This window comes from Phoenix dactylifera, chromosome 18 (assembly GCF_051530095.1).
Source record: "Phoenix dactylifera cultivar Ajwa chromosome 18, Ajwa_hap1_PhDact_Kaust_v1.1, whole genome shotgun sequence".
Classification (NCBI taxonomy): Eukaryota; Viridiplantae; Streptophyta; class Magnoliopsida; order Arecales; family Arecaceae; genus Phoenix; species Phoenix dactylifera.
The window spans coordinates 15,039,203-15,062,157 of NC_143207.1; the positions used below are offsets into that span (position 1 = coordinate 15,039,203).

Consider the following 22,955-nt stretch of genomic DNA (forward strand, 5'->3'; position numbering starts at 1 on the left):
CTTCAATGTCCTCTTGGCATGTACCATGGAAGAGGGTTGGCTGTCCAGGCTCACAGAAGGATTCAAACCTATAGATTTGGTCCCTTCATTTTCTCTTTCTTGAACCTCCAAGTTTGACATGCATCTTTGCCATTGTTAAGATCCTATCTAAAAACCCGGGCTTTTAGATAGAATCTAAGCATAATACCAAATCCGCGGATTCTGCTTGCTTACCGAAATCTCCATGCTCCCACTTACTAATCCACGTGTCGGCCCTCATTCCACTTACTGATCCACTAACAAGTGATAAAGGCTTGTAGCTAGCTATTATTGGGAGTGTCATCAATTTCTCCATGGTCTCTAATATAATCTCGACAATGGGGAGATGAGAAAGATGAACGATTCCTTGGCTAATTGAGTGTTAGGAAGTTATTAGTTTGATGAAGCATCCTATAGGAGGTGATTATTATTCAAATTAGGAGAATAAGATTGCATAGAAGAACTGAGTGGAAGAGTCTCAATCTGGATTGTGCATTCAGAGTCTCGAAGCGGTTTAATTTGAGAAAAAAATTGTCTTTGTTTGCATGGTCACAAGATTGAATCTAGGAGAAAAAGTCCAAAGTTTATTAAAAGTGGAACCATGTTTTAGGAGTTGCTACGTCATAATTACAGTAGAGATGCACTGGGCTAGGCTCATGGGCTTGAGCTTTATTTATATAGTCTTTAATGATCTCAGATTGGGCTTGGTCCAGACTTTCGTGAGCCTCAGCCCAGCATCCTAAGGAAACGTATTCTTTATTTTATTATATTTTTGAGGTAGAATGGGAAGCTAAAACTACGAGTACGATAGGCTTTTATTAGGATGGATCAAAATACTAGCTGTGCTGTATTGTGCTGGCATCGTGGCGAATTCTAATTGGATGGTGCTTCTGGTGAGTTGTGATTAGCCTCGATGCATGTTAACAACAATAAATTGAGCTTAGCTTCGCCAAGGTCTTACCAAATAAAAGTTTCTCCAGTCGGGTCTTCTCAAGTAATATGTTGAGAAATAATGATCCCACATCATATAAGTTAATTTTTTGTGGTGTTTATATACTCATGGACTCATCTAATTAGTGTCCCGATTTTTTTGTTTATATTTTTAGATAGGATAACCAAATGGTTCCGAACATGATTTGGATGAAAATAAAAGGGACTTATCTTTAAGAATTAAAACATAAACTTACGAATTAGCATACAATCTACTTATTTATTGAGAAGTTCTGATTCATCGGCGACCAATACCTGGCGCGCAAAACGGAAAGCCACCAAAGCCGTTGACCAATTTAGCAGAATCAAAAAAAATCCAGCTGTATGACGCCACTCCTGACGCCTTGCTGACGGCGTGAGTCCTCGTTGGACTCGATTTAATTAAGTCCCGTTACATACGACAAGCCAGGAGTCAACCATCGAGCAAGCACCGATCTATATTCTTCAGTCTTTCTTAACAAATACGTGAGAAGGTTTCCTTCCTCCATTAATTTGCACGAGAGAGAGAGAGAGAAAGAGAGAGGGAGAGGAAGAAGATGGGAGGAATTCCGGAGGTGGCGCTGAGCTCCGGAGGCCGATCCATGCCGGTCATCGGCATGGGCACGGCCTCGTACCCGCCGGCCTCGGAGGAGGCCTTCCACTCGGCGATGCTGGAGGCGATCGGCCTCGGCTACCGCCACTTCGACACGGCGTCGATCTACGGCACCGAGCAGCGCCTCGGCAGGGCCATCGCTGAAGCCATCCAGCTGGGCCTCGTCAGGAGGGAGGAGCTCTTCATCACGTCCAAGTTGTGGGGCACCGACGCCTACCGCGACCGTGTCGTCCCTGCTCTCCGGGAGTCGCTGAGGTAATACTAAAACTTCTTATAATTCTCTTTTTGTGCCGTTTGTTTCAAAACGGGTCTAGCTCGACAAGAGCAAGACCAGAGTTCTTGGGGCCGCAGCCCGCATGTTGCTTTTGGGTAGATTATTGGAGATGTGAGAACCATGAGCCTCACCAAATAATAAATAAGGAAACAAAAGCAACTATGAGCTTAAAACTGTGTTAAAAAAAATTAAAAATTTATTTCTTATGTTTTAAAAAAAAATGGCAATAAAAATATGTTTGGTAGTTGATGCTGTTTTTTTTTAATTTTTTCACAACAAAAAAATAGAAAAGCATGTTTAGTAAGCCAAATTTGGGAGTGCTTTTTACCATAATAGATATTAGGCGTGGGGTGGAGGACGCATAAGATACACCATGAAATGCAGGTAGATAACTGCAAAACGAACGCTGATGAGAGCAGCGTAGCTCTTAATATCATATACTTCCCTGTCCCTCCCACTACCATGATGTGGGATGTTATTGTTGTTGTAGTCGATATCATGCTCAGAACCCACAATCTGGGTCGATCATGTGACACGGTTGCATAAATCATAGAGTGATGTTCTAAAGATCATTCAAGACCTAAAATAAATAAATTTTTAATAACTCCAGAAATTTAAATCAATGGTTAATAGCCAAATAATTCAACTAAATAGATCCAGCATAATCAAATAATCAAACTTATTTAATTACAAAATTGTTGAATAATCATTTGGTATCAGAAAATAGACTAACCAACTAATGACTTCATCCCTTAAACTCCATGCCCAACCCAATATTCCTCCCCTAGGAACAAATAAAATCTTAATTGATCCAACTGACTCTCGACTTCTGTGTAAAACCTAACCATCTAGCGAAATGAGATCTGCTCATTCCGATGCTGAATATCGAAAGCTTGACCTTTCTTTTAGCCAAACAAACGTTTGTGACGTCTGTCCTACGACTTTGAAATAAAAAAAAGATGGTGTGAACTTTGCAGCCCAGTAAGAATTCCTATAACCCTACATCAATATCATAATATAATTTGAAAATAGCAAATAAACAATACCAGAGTGGAAACATAAATCATGAAATCTTATATCAAGCATCGATTTTAACTCAAACCGTTATATATTCATATAACATACATTGTGTATCATCACAAATCCATCACAAATATTCTTAGTGATTCCATATGGCTTATCATCTCTCATTAATGGTATCCAAATCAATCAACAATTACCTTTAGTTTTGGACTAACCTTAACCATGCTCCAGCCCATGATTGGCAAGCTCAAATATCATAGTTCTGCCCGTAAAAGGGCTATCAACAATACTATATTTTTGTCATGGTGTTCCATCCATGATGACACATTCTTACCTGTGACTGACAAAGCTATCTACATTCTCATGTTTCTGCCTATGACGAAGCTATCCATAGTTTAAGATAGCTAGTCCAAACACCTCTTTCTTAACAATCAATTTATTAAATCTCATTCATGCCAAGTAAATATAATATGATATTATATTTCTCTCAAAATTTCAAGCAGCTGGTATCATATTCCAAAGCATCTGAAAAAGCCATCAATAAGTGATACGTGAATACAATAAAGAACATATAAACAATCGTATTGGTAATCATGCACCAACAATAATGAGCCATGTGAAACCAAAACTAAGCAGTGCACAAATGAACATTGTATAAATACAAGTGATCATATCCAGAGATTCTTGCCTCGCAAGGTATTCTGCTGAACACCTTCTTACCTAGATGATTACTCACCTGTAGACTCAGATCTCATCATCAAAATAATCATGATCATTCATAAATTATGGCAGATGATCATAACAAGATTGGTCTAGAACTTCTCTCACAGTTGCATAACATCGGCCTAGGACTCTTCCTAGGGTCAATTGTCATCTTGGATTTACCTAGATGTCTGAACCCTTTATTAGTCCTAAGATATCTAGAGAGAGAAAGAGAAAAAGTAGAGAGAAAGCATGATGAAGAGAGAGAAAGAGAGAAGAGAGAAATCAAATAGATCCCACAGTGTCTCTTCTAAAAAGAGAGGAAGGAAAGCTCCAGGGCCGACCACATGCATGGCGGGGACGGCTGTAGCAATTATGCATGGCGGCAGTAGTCAGCTAAACGAAAAGAAAAAGAAAAAGAAAAATAGGAGAGGCCCTATTCTTTGAAATCCAACGGCTGGCCAAGGCTAAACAAGCCTCAAATGGTTGCTTTGAGAGAGAGAATAAAAAAGGAAGAAGGATTTGAGCTTCGCCTCAACTCTGATGAGATCCTATGCCCGAGTCGATGGAAAACCCAAGAAAATCTCCACGAAAGATATCGAAATTGCAGATCTAATCAAGGGATTTTCAAAAATCAATGCTAGAGAGGAGGTGGGGCCTTTCTTTTTTAGCCAAAACCACGTGTTTAAAGAAGGAAAAACAGAGCCCTAGCTAAATCACTCCGCTTGACGAAATTGGAGAAGAAGAAGGACTCCTTTTAGGAGTCCGCTTCTTTTGTCTCGTGTGCGAGTCACATGAAATGGATTTTTTTTTACTTTTTCGATCTCGCCCTAAGATTCATGCTGGCTTCCCCATGCATGGGTTGGTCAATGGACTGAGCCCTAATGGGTTGATTTAGTTATTTTCATCATTGGTTGAGAAGCCACTATTGATTGTTAGGAGGTAGGGTAGAAGAGGGGGGAGGGAGGGTAGAGGGAGAAACTTTTTTAGTGAAGTGGGTGGGGTGGAGGCGATAAGGTAGTAATCACCGAGGGCTGAAGAGATAATAAATAATTGCCGAGACTCGATTTGATTTCATATCCCAAAAGGTTATTTTAAAAATAATAGAAATAAAAAAAATTATTTTGACTTTTTATAAATTGTTGTAGTTACTTTAAAATAAAAAATAAAAATAAGAAAACTAGAAATCTTGCTTGCACTAGGCTTCGCAAAAAAAGTGATACCAAACAGAGCCAAACCATATGTTTTTGCTCATTTATTTATCATTTGCTTAGGCTAATGGTTATCATATTGCTAGTGAAAAAGAGAAGTACTTCTAATCATAAGCCCAACCAAATTTGTTATGTTTGTTTCTGTCGCTGCTGAGAATCAGCCTAACCAAGGAGCTGAGTTGGCTGAACTACTAGAGTGCTTGGATGATGGGCTATTCATATCATGAAGGTCAACCAAAGATCATGATCTATATCTAAAATGATGATTTGATGGTTGCTGCACATGGATGGTAATGGCTATGATGTTGATCGCTCCCGAGGTGGCGTTGAAGGATGGAGACTTGCTCGGACCTTCGCTTCGATGCTAGATCCAATCTAAAATGACAAAGATAGAAAAATCATCTTGTCGAAGAGTGTCTAGCGGAAGACTCTTCAATGCCTAAACCAGATAGACTCTCAGGGAGCGATAAAAGTATTATGAGAGTGGCAGAGTGGCAGTGCAAAGGAATTAAAAGCTCAAGAGCACTTACCTAGAACATCCTCTAGGAGTTGTTTATACCAAGGAGGGTTGGCGCCTGTCACCAAAAAAACGGACATGCGGCTTGACTGTTTTGGTAACCAATCGTGCGTCCTGAAGATCACACGTGGGCTTTTCGTCAACACATCTCGCTCGTTCGTCATGTGGTTATGAAAATCGTTCACAATCGTGGCCGAGCCGTTGCCAGTTGGAGAAGAATTTGAAATTTGAGAGACTCTCCACGCATGATCAGCCATATGGGAGGCTTTGATTGGTTGGTCGAAGACTTCCCGGCAAGTTCTCATTGATTTACCTGTTACGTCGGCTGGGGTCCGTTCCAAAGCATATCTTTTTTTTTTCAGATCATTTATACGCGACTCAAAATCTTGGGCAAGAGAGGACTAGTGAGTGAGACCGGGGGAAGAGAACTGAGATCCATGAGAAAGAGAACCAAAGAAAAAGGTAAGAGAGGATTAGAGAGCGAGACTAGGTGAAAGAGAGAGCCTGAGAGACATGACTGAGAGAAGAACAGAGAGGTCGTAAAAGAGGGACGTCCGCATCCTGCCGTTTCCATTTGAGTTTTCATTATCTCGTAGGATAAGTTAGTCTGAATTAGGATTTTGATTTGTCATAAAAGACCTCAAAATTGGAAGGACTTTCATATACTTTGCCAATATTAGTCAGTAGCTTCTTTTTTTTTTTTGATGATAAACTATTAATCAGTAACTAGTATATCTGGTTAGCAAGTTCAAAGCAGAGATCTAAACCGTTACTCTCAAAATCATGGACGACTCCGACAAAAAAAATTGTATGGAAGCAAAACTTCCTTTTTCCTTTTGTAATTGTTTTGGTGAATTCTCTAGTTTATCATTCAGAATTGGTTTTCTATCGTCAGAATCTTACCTAGAGATATTGGTATTTTATGTCGACCTCTACAACCATAGAAAATAGGTTGCTGGTGCAATCTTTGCTCTTAAATATTTGTATATTTCTATTCAACTTCTTTGATTTATCCCTATTTAATTTTACGTATTTGATATTTTATTACATGCAAACTGTAATCTTTTGGTTTCATTTTGTAGGAACCTTCAACTAGATTATCTTGACCTCTATCTGGTGCATTGGCCTTTTAGTCTGAAACCAACAGGATTTAAGTTTCCGATCAACAAAGACGACATCATTCCGATTGATCTAAAGTCTGTTTGGGAGGCAATGCAGGAATGCCAGAGGCTAGGCCTTGCAAAGTCAATTGGAGTCAGCAATTTTTCTTGCAAGAAGTTAGAGCATGTTCTCTCGGTGGCCGCGATCCCACCTGCCGTCAATCAGGTTTGGAATTTTTTTTGGATTTAAAGACGTATCGAATCGCATGGTTTAAGAATTATGCATGTAATTTTGTCAGGTGGAAATGCATCCCGTTTGGCAGCAGAAGAAGTTGATGAATTTTTGCAAGGACAAGGGAATCCAGGTTTGTGCTTACTCGCCACTGGGAGCAAATGGAACACCATGGGGGACAAACCAAGTCATGGAATGTGATGTGTTAAAAAAGATAGCCCTGGCCAAAGGAAAATCCACAGCTCAGGTAGGTCTCTCCACCACCCCCTTCAACCCAATGCCCTCCTAAATTGTCAGCTAAATACCCTTTAATACTCTTTAATCAAAGTTAAGGTCATCAGTTGAATTGTAAAGAACATCTCTTAGTCCCCATCTTGTATTAGCTTGCTAAAGAAATTGATATCTCCATCCTTTTCTTACTGAATCTCTAATGCACCATTTTTTGGTTGCTGAATTCCTACTGCACCTTGTCATGTTTCAAAGAAAAATCATCTGAATTGGCTATCGGATATGGCGAGAATGATGATATAGGGACCATTTCCCATATGCGAAACATGATAGGATCATTTTTAGAGCTGTATGATCCAAATTCAGATTGTTGTTTTATTCACCTTTTCTTGTTGGTTACTTCCAGGAATTCAGACTATTAAACCCTAAACCCCAGTTGGGTATCATCCATCATTGACCCATCTATTGCATTTTGGTGGCCATTCTCGCAGGTCGCTTTGAGGTGGATTTTCGAGCAAGGTGCAGGTATGGTCGTTAAGAGCTTTAAGGAGGAGAGAATGAAGGAAAATATTGACATATTTGATTGGGAGATCAGCAAGGAAGAGTTGCATGAAATTAGTCAAATTCCACAACGTAAGGGAGTTTCAGGAGAAGAATTTGTCTCTGCTCATGGTCCTTTCAAGTCACTAGATGAGTTATGGGATGGTGAAATTTAATGAGAGTTATTAAGCAAAGGATTGCAAGCATGTAATATATACTATGGTTTTTAGTTGTACGTTCCTTCATCTGCTCTTTTGAAGCCATATGAAACGTATCTCTCATAATGTTGTGATCTATTGTGTTCGTCTAAAGATATTTTTTTTTCTTTATTTCTATTAAATGGGAGATTTTTTTCTAAGAAATTTCATCTTTGCTATGATCATTTTTAGTCCTAGACAAGTTATACATTGGATGTTGAGATCTTAAAGACAATTGTTTATTAGTTATATATAGCAGTCTCTGCTCTACATGCATGCACTCATCTTTAATAAATACACAATGGTATTGCTCTTGTTGTCTCTCGTAAAATATTGGAAAACAAAGGAGTTGCAGAAGTCAAGAACAAAAATACCGTAATCAAGTCAGTGGATAAGTAGAAAAAATAAATTTATGAGGATTATAGACATTTATGTTTCTTCCCGCTAGCATCGATCACACATGTCCAACACTAGTGACACTTGTATAATTTTTACTAGCTAAAATCTAAAATAAAAAAACCCTGCAGTCATAATTAATGATCATCACCACCCAAGCTCCAAGCAAATCCAATGATCTTCTTAGCATAAGTTACAAATTGGAACTCACCCAATTGGGATAGGGATTGTTTGAATTAGCTAAAATCTTTCAGGTTCAAATATAGCGATTTAGACTGCAAACATTAGGTATGCTAAGAGTCTCTAAATCCCCTGCTCTCCAGGATGGGCATGGTTGTAGGTCAACTCAAGAACCGAATTGAACTAGTTTTAGTGGATAGTTTTGTTCGGGCTTAGGTATAGATAGGTTCAATTCTGGTTCTTATTTTAAGAAATTTAATTGAATAAGTTTTGTTATTGGTTGAAGGGCTGAGTAAGCCAAACCACATAAATACACATATATATAATTTTTCTATAGGTGAGTTTGACTATACATTTAATCCTTTGAAGGATCTTCCAAATTGGAGATTCACATTGTTGATATGATTTACACCATTAAAAGCTAAATATTGTATATTTTGCTAATTTCTAATGTATACAACAAGTTGTTAGAAAAATTAAGAGCTCGAATGATATAAGATTATATTTTTCTATAATATAATTATCAAATTCTATTGTGTTGCCCAGATAGACAACCCAAGAGGGGGGGGTGAATTGGGTTTTTAAATTAACTTGAATATTTAAAACTTTGTGGATGATTAATTTAAAACTATAGCAAGTTGTTTAATTAAAGCTAAGTGCTGTGAGTAGTGTCCGGGGAAGAAGATGAGAGACAATGCACTACAAACACAAAGTTTTATAGTGGTTCGGAGCTAACCCTTGCTCCTACGTCCACTCCCCAAGTGTCACTTGGGAATTTCACTATAACCCCCTTGGATTACAGCCGGTTGTTTTGCAAGCTCACAACCAAACTTGTTGTTTTACGAGCTCACAACGAACTCGGTCGGTTTTTCCAGGCTCACCGACTAGAACCAAACCCCGATTGTTTTCCCGGGCTCACAATCAAACCCTTACACACGTTGGTTTTAACTTGGCTCACCAACCAACCTTAAACCCCTTGATTCAATCCCCCGATTGAATCAAGTAAATACAAGAGATAGAAGAAAACAGAAAATAGCTTCTCAAAAAGCAGATTTAAAACAATATAATCGTAAAGGAGTTAGAAGCCCTCAAACGCTTTTAAGCTGGTGAAGAGGTATGGCTTCTGGAACTCCGGTCTCCTCTTGAAAGAGTGGTCGACTTGAATGCAGGAGGAGGAAGCTTTGATTGTTGGGAAGAAGTTGTTGGAGCAGTAAATGCAGATCTCTCCTTTTTCGTTTAAGAGCACTTGGAGAGCTTGAAAACTTGAATGCTTGGAGTGGAATGTCTATTCTCTGCCTTGCTACAGTCCTCTGTGGCTATTTAAGCCAACCCCCACGGAAACTAGCCGTTACTCTGCTTTTTCTGGCCGTTCTGCACACTCTGCGCAGCCTGACAATATGACCGTTGGTGGGTTGGAGTCGACTCGCGCGATCAGGAGTCGACTCACGCTTTTCCGGAGTCGACTCGGCAACTGTTCCAAATTTGAATAAAAGTTGCCGTCTTGACCTGGAGTCGACTCGCCAACTTCTGGAGCTGACGTGGCAATTTTGGAGTCGGCTCATCCACTGAAGTCCGTGGATCCAAATTTGAATTTTGTCCACTCGAGTCGACTCGACTGTCCTGGGAGTCGACTCGAATCTCAGAGCCCGAACTTCCGATTCTCTGTCTTTTGGCTCATCCAGTCTTGGAGTCGACTCGAACTTCCTTGGAGTCGACTCGGCTCTCAGTTTCCGAAAGTTGGTCTTCTGCCTTTTGACGTGAAGCTTGTCTCGGAGTCGACTCGAGCTGTCTGTGAGTCGACTCGAATCTCAGAGGCAGTAACATGGTCTTCTGTCTGTTGATGGTCGCTCAGTCTCGGAGTCGACTCGCGTACTGCGGGAGTCGACTCGAATCTCAGAGTCCGAAAATCGTTCTCTGACTTTTTCTTTGTGTTCCTCTGAGAGTCGACTCTTACCTTCTTTGGAGTCGATCTGCCAACCATCGGAGTCGACTCGCGTTCCACTGGAGTCGACTCGAATCTCAGACCCGAAAACTGCTCTCTGACTTTTCTTTGTGTTTCTCTTGGAGTCGACTCTTACTACCCTGGAGTCGACTCGTTGAACATTGGAGTCGACTCGCGCACTTCGGGAGTCGACTCGTTGACAGTTTCTGAGTTGAAGCTTTCTGTCCTTCTGTCTGTTCTCAGTCGGAGTCGACTCGTACTGATCTGGAGTCGACTCGAGCTCGTGCCAGTGAACTTGATACGCTTGGAGTCGACTCGTGATACTCGGGAGTCGACTCGAGTCTCAGACATTGGTTCATGCAGACTTCTTAACTTATCCAAAATACTATGAACCAAGTCTAGAAACACTTGGACAGGATTTTCACTGAAACACTCAATTGAATTCATTAGTAATCACAAGATATACTCAAATGCTTTGAGCTCATCAAAATCAAATGGGGTTTTAATCAATCACTCCACAATCTCCCCCTTTTTGATGATGACAAAACTTTGAGTATATGTAAAATGAATTGCTCATAAAACAATGAAGTAAAATCCATAAATGAATTCAAATGTCTGATAATTTAATTTATCCAAGTTTGAAAGGAGTGAAACATTAAATTTCGGAGTTAAAGCTCCCCCTTTCATTTGGAATTATATAAGCCTTCATATTATGCAATCAATTGTTCGGCTTATATGTCATTAATGATTTAGCTTGATTAAAATTCAGATTCTCCCCCTCAACATATGCATTCAACTATGTTTTGATTCTCTGAATTTCCTTTTAATGCTTTGAAGTTTTTGAACTGAATTTTATCTTTTTAGAGGGAAAATCTATCAATTTGTTCTTGAGTAGGATTCAGCTAATCTCCGAATATCCCTTGAATAGATTCTGGAGATTACTCCATTAGGAGCCCCAAAAGAGAGATAATGAGCCTCGAGGTACCGAATCCACTTAGAACAAATTTGTGTGTGTTATTAAGAGTTTATCTTTTTATTTATTTCCATTGATTTCTTTTACATATTTTTTCATATTTCTCTCCTTTTTACATATTTTATACATATTTCTCCCCCTTTTTGTCATCATACCAAAAAGGAGGTAATCACACACAATCAATGGCACAACCAATCATCAAATGGCACATAATTGAAGATAAAAATGTCTACTCATTGTATTGATATGAATGTGAATACATGTGAGAATACAATAAGTAAAGCAAAGCAAGACAAAACACAACTCAAACACATCTATGTCCTCCTCGAGGATGAAGCTCCCCCTCTCGAGGATGCATCTCCTCCTCTGGAGGGTGTGGCTCCTCCTCTCGAGGATGTGGCACCTCCTCTGGAGGATGGTGCTCCTCCTCTCAATCGGCTCTGCTCCATGAGGAGGGTGACTGCATCTGTCACATGTCCGAGCTGCGTGATAATAGACGTGGTGGCTCTGCTATGTGTAGTGGAGAGCTCTGTCACCGACGCCTGAAGCCCAGTCACCGATGTCTGTAGTGCGTCCAGCTTGTCGATGAGTACATTCGACAAGCGCTCGGCCCCCTCAGTGGTGGTGTGCATGTCACGACCTATCTCCTCTCGCATCTGTCGAGTGGAGCTCGTGACCTCACTCATGCTGTGGAACTGGGCCTGGACCAAACTCCGGATATTGTAGATCTCTTCCCGTACATGAGCCGTCATGTCAGTCACGGCTGTCAAGGAAGGGACCAGGGCAGAGGAAGTGGGCGCGGAAGAGGGAGCAGGCACCGAGCCGCGGATCTCCCGAAGCAGCTCGTCCTTCAGATCTCGGACGATCTCCTGCCGCAGCTCCCGGAGCTGCTCTGTATCAATACGGACCTCCATAGATGGTGGAACTGAGGAGGAAGGTCCGGCAGAGGTGGTAGGAGCAGGAGGAGTGGATGGGAGGTCTGGATGGTCTGGAAGGTCTGGGTAGTCTGAATCTGGCTCAGGACTGGGTGATGGTCTGGTGGTCTGAGCAGTGAGAGTGGACTTCCTAACCCAGATCCCTTCTCTCTTCCGAAACCCCATCCTGTGCATAGTCCCCGTACATAAGCGATCAGTCCATCGCAAGGCACGAGAGGGTTCCCTCTCAGGAATGGAAATCTCGTACTGCCTAAAAAGAAGAGTGAATAACATCCCGTATGGGAGTGAGAGCCTAGGTCTATCTAGGGGCTCACACATATACCTATAAATGAGCTTTGGGAAGTTGATCGGGGTGTCCTGAAGGATATAAGACATAATAGCTAAGTCCCTCTCATTCACAAAATCAAATCTCCCTGTCTTAGGGAAGATGGACCTGGACAGAATGCTCAAAAGGATTCTCACTTCAATAGGAAGTGAGCTAGCAGATACCTCATCTAGGGGGGACTGAGGTGGATGCCCTAAGACGACCGTAAGGGCCGCAACTCTATCCTCAGGGTGTGCGGGAGCCACCCCTACTAATGGAAGGTGAAGGATATGGGCAATGAGGTCCTCTGTGACACGCAACGGGACACCTACTACCGTGCCCTCGATACCTCCATCTCTCCGATGGACGGTACTGTAAAACTCTTGAACTAGGCCAGGATAGGTGGGAAGATCCAAGGTGAGGAAGTACTCTAGGCCCTGGGCTCTAAGCCTATCGCCTATGGTGAACCCCTCCCGGGAGAGATAGTCGAAATCGACAAACCTCCCGGAGGTGACGGCCTTCCCGGCCAACGGCCTAACGAGAACCACCCTAGGCGGGGAACGATCCGGAGGTGGTTGCCTCGCGGGATCGTGCCGCGCCTTGGAGCGCCGCTCGGGACCGGCCTCGGGACGGGACCTCTTCCTAACGACGGTCTTACGAGGCATCTTGACCTAAACGGGAAGAAAAATACCTAGAGGACGGTGAAGGACCGACAGAGGAAGCTCGGGACGGACCGGAAATGACCTAAGAACGGACGGAAACTCAATGTCCGGCGAAGAATCGACGAAAAAAGGGCTTGGAGACGATCGGGGATGACCTAGGAGTCGGCTCTAGGGCTTTGTGAACAGTGGCGGCTTGAGGAAAAGTGTTTGCGAAACGACAACCCTAGGGTTAAAAAGTCGAATTCCGACTGCGAGTCGACTCCCCTGAGTCGCGAGTCGACTCGACCTCGAGTCGACTCCAGAATATGCGCGAGTCGACTCTCTGTTAGCGCATGTAGACTTCGTGTCGACTCCCGACATTGTGCGAGTCGACTCCCCCTCAGCTGCCAACTTTGCGAGTCGACTCCCGCAAATGTGCGAGTCGACTCCCCCTTAGGAGCCGGCTCTGAAACTTACTCGAGTCGTCTCTAACCTTGGCACGCACCTAAAAACCATGCCATAATCGTGCCAAATGAGGGAAAATCAGCTAATTAAGGACTGATTTGATGATCACTGTATAGAAACTCTATTTTAACCTCATTCTAATCATCAAAATCAATTAATCTAGTGAAAAACTCCCACTAGGATGGATCAATCACTCCTAATCCCCTTCTAAGCACACTAAACCTCTCTTTACTTAGGGGTTTTGTAAAAATGTCTGCTAATTGATTATCAGTACACACAAATTGGAGTGACACATCACCATTCAATACATGATCTCTTATGAAGTGATGTCTTATCTCAATGTGTTTAGTTCTTGAGTGTTGAATTGGATTTTTAGTGAGATTTATGGCACTTGTGTTATCACAATTAATGGGGATTTTATCTTGTTTAATGCCATAATCTTCTAATTGTTGTTTAATCCATAAGATTTGAGCACAACAACTCCCGGCTGCAACATATTCAGCTTCTGCAGTGGATAATGCAACCGAGTTTTGTTTCTTGCTAAACCATGAGATTAGGTTTTCTCCTAGAAATTGACAGGACCCGCTGGTACTTTTTCTATCCAGCTTACATCCAGCGAAGTCTGAATCTGTGTACCCTATTAAGTTTAGGCTAGATTCTTTAGAGTACCACAGCCCTATGTTCTTAGTTCCAATTAAGTATTTAAAGATTCTCTTAACTGCAGCTAGGTGTGATTCTTTAGGATTAGCCTGATATCTAGCACACATGCACACACTAAACATAATATCAGGCCTACTTGCAGTAAGATACAGTAAAGAACCTATCATACCTCTATAAAGTTTTTGATCTACAGATTTACCTGATTCATCTTGGTCTAACTTGCATGATGAGCTCATGGGGGTGCTGATTGACTTGTTTCCCTCCATATCAAACTTCTTGAGCATCTCCTTGATATATTTTGCTTGATTGATGAAGATGCCTCCTTCAGATTGTTTGATTTGAAGCCCGAGGAAGTAGTTCAGCTCTCCCATCATGCTCATCTCAAACTCACTCTGCATCAAATCAGCAAATTCCTCGCAGAGGCGATTGTTAGTAGCACCGAAAATGATATCATCAACATAAATCTGTACTAATAACATATCCTTATTTTTCTTTTTCAGAAATAATGTTGTATCTACATTTCCCCTAGAGAATTCATGTTCTAATAGGAATTTACTAAGTCTCTCATACCATGCTCTAGGTGCTTGTTTTAGTCCATAAAGTGCTTTGTTCAGTTTATACACATGATTAGGGTATTGATGATTTTCAAAACCAGGAGGTTGTTCTACATACACCTCCTCATTAATAAACCCATTTAGAAAAGCACTCTTTACATCCATTTGATATAGTTTGAAGTCCTTAGAGCATGCATATGCTAATAGAAGTCTAATTGCCTCAAGTCTAGCTACGGGAGCAAAGGTTTCATCAAAATCTATGCCTTCTTCTTGATTATAACCCTTTGCTACTAGTCTAGCCTTATTCCTTATAACAATTCCATTTTCATCTAGCTTATTTTTATATATCCATTTAGTACCTATAATTGGATATTCAGAAGGTCTCTCCACTAGATCCCAAACCTTGTTTCTAGTAAATTGATTTAGTTCTTCTTGCATTGCATTTATCCAATTTACATCATTTTCGGCTTCTTCTATATGTTTGGGCTCAAAGTGTGAAACAAAAGCTAGATGATTATTCAAATTTCTAAGGGATGCTCTAGTCCTAACCGGTTGTGATGGATCATCTAGAATTAGTTCCTTAGGATGCCCGTGAGCATACCTCCAAGCTTTAGCTAGCCCATGATCCACTATAGGCTCTTGGTTTGACGATTCTCCTTCAATCAACTTTTGATTATCATCTTGTAATCCCATCTCATCTATCTTTTCTTCAAGTATTTCAATATCATCATCAAAATTAACCTTCTTACTAGATGAGATGTCACTAGAGTCATCAAAAACAACATATATAGATTCTTCTATAACTAGGGTTCTTTTATTAAAGATTCTATAGGCTTTACTAGTTGTAGAATAACCTAGGAATATTCCTTCATCAGATTTAGGATCAAATTTCCCTAGATTATCTTTCCCATTATTATGTACAAAACACCTACATCCAAAAACATGAAAATAGTTAACTTTTGGTTTTCTGTTTTTCCACAGTTCATAAGGTGTTTTCTTTATAATGGGTCTTAATAAAACTCTATTTAATATATGGCAAGAAGTATTAATGGCTTCTCCCCAAAAGTACTTAGGGAGGTTACTTTCACATAACATCGTTCTAGCCATTTCCTCTAGAGTTCTATTCTTCCTTTCCACAACTCCATTTTGTTGTGGTGTCCTAGGTGCAGAAAAATTATGGGTTATCCCCTTTTTACTACAAAATTCGTCAAATAATTGATTTTCGAATTCGGTACCATGGTCACTTCTAATGGCTATGACTGAAGACTCTCTAGCATTTGTTACTTCCTTATGGAATTTTTTAAACATAGAAAATGCTTGATCCTTATGTGCTAGGAACATGACCCATGTGTACCTAGAGTAATCATCTACTATAACAAGACCATATTTATTTCCACCTAGACTTGTTGTTCTAGTTGGACCAAATAGGTCCATGTGTAATAATTCTAGAGACCTAGAGGTAGAGACACATTTTATGGATTTAAAGGAGTTCCTAGATTGTTTGCCAAATTGACATGCTTCACATATTTTGTTCTTTTCAAATTTTAATTTTGGCAAACCTATCACGGAGTCTCTTTTAACTAATTTAGTTATTGTGTCCATGCTTGCATGACCTAACTTACGGTGCCATAACCAACTAGCATCATTATCTTTAGTTTCATTTACAACTAGACATTGGTTATGTTTTGCAAGATCTTCTAGGTCTACAACATATACATTTCCACGTCTAATCCCTTTAAAAACTAAGCTATTATCATTAGGATTTGTTATAATACATAGTGATGGTTTAAACATAACATCATATCCTTTATCACATAATTGACTGATGCTTAACAAGTTATGCTTAAGACCATCAACATATCTGACATTATCTATAAAAGTAGAAGGGGTGATTTGAACTTTACCAATACCAATGATGTGACCTTGGTTGTTGTCTCCAAACGTCACAGCACCTCCCTTCTTAGCTTCAAGGGTGAAAAATTGGTCTTTATCACCCGTCATGTGCCTTGAGCAGCCACTATCCAAATACCAGCTGTTACGGGGGAACTAAGCCGCCATGCTCCACGTGACCGGCACGCGCGCCCATGAAGACTACGGCTGTCCTTTGATCCAGCAATCCGACCCCGAGTCGGACATCTTCGGCTCCACAGCCCGACCTCGAGTCGGCTGCCCTTCGATCCAGCAGTCCGGCCCCGAGTCGGACATCTTCGGCTTCGCGGCCCGACCCCGAGTCGGCTGCCCCTTAATCTAGCAATCCGACCCCAAGTCGGATATCCTCAGCACCGCAGCCCGACCCCGGGTCGGCTGCCCCCTGATCCAGCACTCCGACCCCGAGTCGGAGATCTCTTGATAACGACAGGCTGCTTCCCAGAGGCACGCCGAGGCCTCCTGCTCCACTACTCCCTGCAACGGCTGTATCCGATGCTGTTCCACGATCTCCTGTATCAGCCGTACAAAGCGGAACTCCACTACGCCCTGTCATGGCCGTACCCAGCGCTGCTCCACGACGCCCTGTAACGGCCATGTCAGTGGCCACTCCGCCGCGCCCACGATGACAAACCCCCCTCAGAGACCCCCCAGCCAGGTATATATGCGGCTGGGGGGAGAAGGGGGGGTAAGCAATATCTTCCAGAGCACTCTCTTGCTTGCGATTATTATCTCTCCTTCTCCTCCAATCTCCTCTGACTTGATCGTCGGAGGGCCCCCACTACCCCAGTGGTGGTGCGAGGCTTGCTCGCAGGTTTCTCGGTGGAAGGTGGAGCGTAACCAACACCAACCAAGACAACTCAGACGGAACCCCGTTCACACCGCTGTGTCAATCGTTCTCGGTTTGGACCACCAGCAACAGTTGGCGCTAGAAGGAGGGCCTGATCTCAGATCGATCGTAATGGCACGGCGAGGTGGTCGTGGAGCTTCCAATGCCTCCGGTCGCGGGGCCTCTCGCGCCTCCGGCCGGGAGGCCGCTGCGTCTCCAACACATTCTCAGCAACACTCCACCATTCCACCCCCCATTCAGATGGTCGAAGCCGCTCAGTTCGACCAGTTAGCCCAGCAGGTTCGCACCCTCGCGGAGGTAGTGCAGAACCTGCAGGGTGTGATGTCTCGAGCGCCACAGCGGGCCCAGGAGCCGCTGCCCCCCGAGCGCTCACCTGTCTTCCTCAACCCGCGCTCCTTCCTCTCCCATGGGGAGGAGCGCCGGCGCGAGGAAGGTTCTCGAGCACGGTCCATTCTACCAGGACCTTCTCATCGAAGCTGCGCGGGGTACGAGAGGCGGACCCGGGCGCGTTCTCCGACCCCCCAGTCCTCGAGGGGCCCGCACTCCAGTCGGTCCCCCTCGCGCCGCTCCTTGTCTCCCACCCACCGGTCGCGCTCCCTGGACCGGCGGGTGGACGATCTCCACAGACAACTCCAGGTCCTGAAGGGCCACTCCAAAGATCTCTTCGCCGACTTGGAGATCTCCTCCCAACCGGCGCTTACCTCGAGGATCCTGCGGACTCCAAATCCGCCGGGATTCAAAATGCCGGCGATCGAGCCCTATGACGGGGCGGCGGACCCGCGGGATCACGTGGAGAGTTTCAGGACTCTTATGCTCCTCCATGGAGCATCAGATCCCCTCCTCTGCAAGGCCTTCCCGGCGACCCTCCGTGGCCCAGCCAGGGCGTGGTTCGCCGGCCTGGAGGCTGACTCTATCCAGTCCTTTGACCAGTTCACTCGCCTCTTCATCAGCCATTTCGCCGTCAGTAGCCGGCGGCGATTGGTTTCCGACTCCCTCTTTGATGTCCGGCAAAACGAGGGAGAAAGCCTGCGGGATTACCTTACCCGCTTCAACAAGGCTACATTGGAGGTCCGGAACCTGAGCCAGGAGGTGGCTCTCTCAGCCCTGAAGCGTGGCTTCCGGAAGGGCAGACTCACCTTCTCCCTGGACAAACGCCTGCCGCGGAGCTTCCCGGAGCTGTTGTCTCGGGTGAACCAGTATGCAGACGCCGAGGAGGCAGCCGCGCACCGGAACAAGGAGGCCGCCGAGGCCCCTCTAAAGCTCGGAAAGAAAATGCGAAAAGAGGCACCCCAGAGGAGGAGCCCGACGCCTCAACATCGGCGCAGAAGCCCGTCACCGGCGAGGAACCACGGCGCCCCACGCCCTCGTTCTCCGCACCGACGCTTCAACCGGTACACCCCACTCCTGGCCCCCCGGGCCCAGATCCTTATGGAGGTCAAGGGGCGGGAGAACCTCCCGGTCCCGAGGCAGATGAAGAAAATCCCTGGGAGGAGGCCCTCTCGAGCGTACTGTGAGTACCACCGAGACCACGGCCACGACACCGAAGACTGCCTCCAGCTTCGGGACGAGATCGAGGCTCTCATCCGCCGAGGGCGTCTCGGTCGATATGTAAACGACCGACGTCCCCCCGCAGACCCGCGCCCGTCCGACCCGGCCCCTCAGGAGCCTCGGGAGCAGAATCGACCCGTCGCGGGCGTGATCCACACCATCACTGGGGGCTGCTCTCGGCCTGTGAGGAACGCAGGGGGCTCGGTGGAAGCATCAGGGGTGGCCGTCGCGAAGAGGCAGCGGGTCGGAAATGTAATCACTTTTTGTGATGAGGATGTAAAGGGGGTTCAGACCCCCCATGATGATGCCATGGTGATCTCCCTCACTATGGCGAACTATGATGTAAGGCGTGTTCTTGTGGATAGTGGAAGCTCAGCTGATATTTTGTTTTACGAGGCCTTCCAAAAGATGAGCTTGTCCCGACAAGTGTTGCACAAAACATCCACCCCCCTCATAGGATTCACTGGAGACGCTATCTCGGCCGAAGGTGTCGTTGAGCTGCCTGTGACTGCGGGCGTTGCACCCGCAGAAGCCACGGTGCGGCTCGGGTTCTTGGTCGTCCGTGTTCCCTCGGCCTACAACGCTATCCTCGGACGACCCGGACTGAACGCCCTTCGCGCGGTAGTCTCTACATACCATTTGCTAATGCGGTTCCCCACGGCGGCCAGGATTGGAGAGGTCCGAGGTGACCAACCGACCGCACGGCAATGTTTCCTAGCAACTCTCAAAGGGAAGAAGCCCGTGGAGGCCCTAAGCGTCGAGTCCCTTGACGCCAGAGACGAGGTGGCTTTGCGGCACGGGGAGCCGGCCGAGGGTGTGATCGAAGTTCCCCTTGAGGAGGGTCGCCCGGATCGTACGGTCCGGGTCGGTGCCAACCTCGACTCGGAAGCTCGGCTCAGGTTAGTGGAATTCCTCCGAGCCAATGCTGATGTATTTGCCTGGTCGGCGGCCGATGTACCCGGGATCGACCCGGAGGTCATTTCTCACGCCCTCAACGTCGACCCGACCCACCGACCAGTAAAGCAGAAGAAGAGACACTGTGCCCCGGATCGGATCCGGGTGGTCGACCAGGAGGTAGACAAACTCTTGGATGCAGGCTTCATAAGGGAGGTGAGCTACCCCGAGTGGCTGGCAAACGTCGTACTTGTCCGGAAGGCGAGCGGGAAGTGGAGGATGTGCGTCGACTACACCGACCTGAACAAGGCGTGCCCCAAGGATAGCTTTCCGCTTCCACGGATAGACCAACTGGTCGACGCGACTTCCGGCTATCAGCTGCTGTCTTTCATGGACGCCTTCTCCGGCTACAACCAAATAATGATGGCTCCACAGGACGAGGAGAAAACTGCCTTTATAACAGACCGGGGGCTGTACTGTTACAAGGTAATGCCCTTTGGTCTGAAGAATGCTGGCGCCACTTACCAGCGCCTCGTCAATAAAATCTTCAAGGAGCAGATTGGCCGGAACATGGAGGTGTACGTGGACGATATGCTGGTGAAGAGTCGCCATGCAGACCAGCACATTGCGGATCTGGAGGAGACTTTCGCCACCTTGCGGAAGTTTCGCGTGAAGCTGAACCCAGCGAAGTGCGCCTTTGGTGCTTCGGCCGGGAGGTTCCTCGGTTTCATTGTCAACCAGCGGGGGATCGAGGCCAACCCGGACAAAATCAAGGCCATCCAAGATATGTCCCCTCCAACCAAAGTGAAGGAGGTTCAGGAGCTCGCTGGAAGGGTCGCCGCGCTCGGACGATTTGTGGCAAAATCGGCCGAACGCTGCCAACCGTTCTTCAAGGTGTTGAAGCGTCCGAAAGACTTCCTTTGGACGGCCGAATGTCAAGTGGCATTCGACCAACTCAAGGAGTACTTGGCGTCTCCTCCCCTGCTGTCCAAGCCGCAAGAGGGGGAGATGCTCTACCTCTATCTGGCGGTCTCCCCAACCGCAGTCAGTGCAGTACTGGTTCGGGAAGAGGCAAAGCTCCAGAAGCCTATGTACTACATCAGCCGGGTCCTACGGGATGCCGAGACGCGGTATGCGAAGGCGGAAAAGATCGCCTTCGCGCTGCTCACTGCGGCCAGGAGGCTTCGCCCCTATTTCCAGGCTCATCCTGTCACCCTCTTGACCGATCAACCACTGCGGCAGATCCTCAGCAATCCTGAGAATGCGGGACGGCTGGTGAAGTGGGCAGTAGAACTTGGTGAGTTCGACATCCGCTACCAGCCCCGACCCGCCATCAAGGCCCAGGTGCTTGCGGACTTCCTCGCTGAGTGCACTGTGCAGGAGGCGGAACCTAGGCCGCCGGAAACACCCAGCCTCGACCTCCCAATCTGGACGCTTCACATTGATGGGTCGTCGAACCCCGAAGGTGGAGGGGCCGGGCTGGTCCTTACCAGTCCCGATGGAGTGATAGCCGAGTATGCCTTGAGGTTATAGGTTTCTCACCTCCGGAATAACAAAACCAAAACCAGGTGTTTGACTTCTCCAATCACATGTCTTATTAAGCATTTGGATGAATACACGGGAAGCCCAGAGACCTCATTTGGCATTGTGCGGCTTCCACTCTTGTTCCTATTCTCCGATTCCGAATCTGCCTTGTCCGGTCTGTTTATTAGTGAAAGCGCAATCACAACTGTCTCACGAAAGAAGGGTCTCAAGTAGTGTGTTCATGGTCACTCCAAAGATAGGATTTGCAGATGCATTCTAACGCTCTAAAGAGCCCGAAAGACTTATTCCGTTTTTCACATCAGCTCCAAACTCCCGAAATCCAAGCAAGGATCAAAGAAGTTCGAGACAAGACCATTTTTTTTTTCGTTGGTTCCAAACCAGTTTTGGTCTAGGCATAAATGGAGTCTTGAGCTTCCCTATCGTAGGTGTCAAATGTGGGTGGAAATAAAGGCATCAAGTATGTGGAAGTGGGATATCGCGAATCGAGATGTGGATGAAGTCATTGAGTCATGTCCAATCCGAGATGTGCGAGTGAGATATCGCGAGTCGAGATGCCTCTAATCCTTTAGTAGCGAGTGTGAGCACCATTATTGGAATTGGAGTCTCTCTTTCAAGCCCGCACATAATGGACAGCGTGGGAATACCTACAATAGGGGACAGCCCATAGACCACAGGAATCCATACCCTCGCGGAAAGCAGTGAGGTGAGGATAAATACAATGAAAAGGAAAGCGCGGATAACCTTGTGAAGGCACGCAAAGAAAGTAAAGCTTAGTTCGAATGAATAGAGAGGAAAGCGATCTAGTTCAATTGGTAAGCTAAGTCTCCGGAGTATATATGTACGGATTTCCAGTGACCAACAACGAGGCGGAATACGAGGCCCTAGTCACAGGACTCAAACTCACCAAGGAGCTCGGCATCCGGCGTTTGAAGGTCTTCACCGACTCCCAGCTGGTGGTCGGGCAGGTCCGAGGGGAGTTCGAGGCTCGGAGCCCGACCATGCAGAGCTATGTCTGGAAGGTGCAAGCACTCATTCCCGACCTCGGCAGTGTTGACATTCAGCAGGTCCCAAGAAGCGAAAATGCCAGGGCCGACAGGCTGTCCCGCTTGGTGGGCGCAGACGCGCACAACTTGTCGAGTGCGATCTACCTGGAGACCCTGGATGCCCCGAGCATCGGCGAGGCCGGAGCGGTGATGGCGATTGATCCGGAGCCATCTTGGATGGGCCCGCTCGTCGCCTACCTCGCCGAAGGAATCCTCCCAGAGGACGAAGATCAAGCTCGGCGACTCGTCATGAAGTCCGCCCACTACGTACTCTATGAAGGGAGGCTGTATCGGACCTCGTTCACCGCCTCCCTCTTAAGGTGCCTCCGCCCCTCGGAAGCGGCCTACGCCCTCAGCGAAGTCCACGAAGGCATCTGCGGATCGCACCTGGGGGCTAGGTCCTTGGCGCATAAGATCATGAGGCAAGGCTATTATTGGCCTACCTTGTTGGAGGACTCAAAGGATCATGTGCGGA

The 22,955-nt window shown here is 45.5% G+C and overlaps 1 protein-coding gene across 1 annotated transcript; it reads left to right on the forward strand.

The window, feature by feature from the left end:
* Window positions 1-1,437: 1,437 nt before the first annotated feature.
* On the forward strand, window positions 1,438-7,730 carry LOC103706781 (non-functional NADPH-dependent codeinone reductase 2-like). Its single transcript, XM_008791005.6, has 4 exons — window positions 1,438-1,855; window positions 6,410-6,653; window positions 6,727-6,906; window positions 7,379-7,730. Exons 1-4 carry the CDS (start codon window positions 1,545-1,547, stop codon window positions 7,601-7,603), a joined length of 960 nt encoding a protein of 319 aa, XP_008789227.4. The 5' UTR covers window positions 1,438-1,544; the 3' UTR covers window positions 7,604-7,730.
* The last annotated feature ends 15,225 nt before the right edge of the window (window positions 7,731-22,955 follow it).

Coding starts and splice junctions, on each gene's coding strand:
- LOC103706781 (XM_008791005.6), top strand. CDS start 1,545: ATGGGAGGAATTCCGGAGGTGGCGCTGAGCTCCGGAGGCCGATCCATG. Junction 6,654..6,726: donor TCCCACCTGCCGTCAATCAG/GTTTGGAATTTT, acceptor TAATTTTGTCAG/GTGGAAATGCATCCCGTTTG. Junction 6,907..7,378: donor AAGGAAAATCCACAGCTCAG/GTAGGTCTCTCC, acceptor CCATTCTCGCAG/GTCGCTTTGAGGTGGATTTT.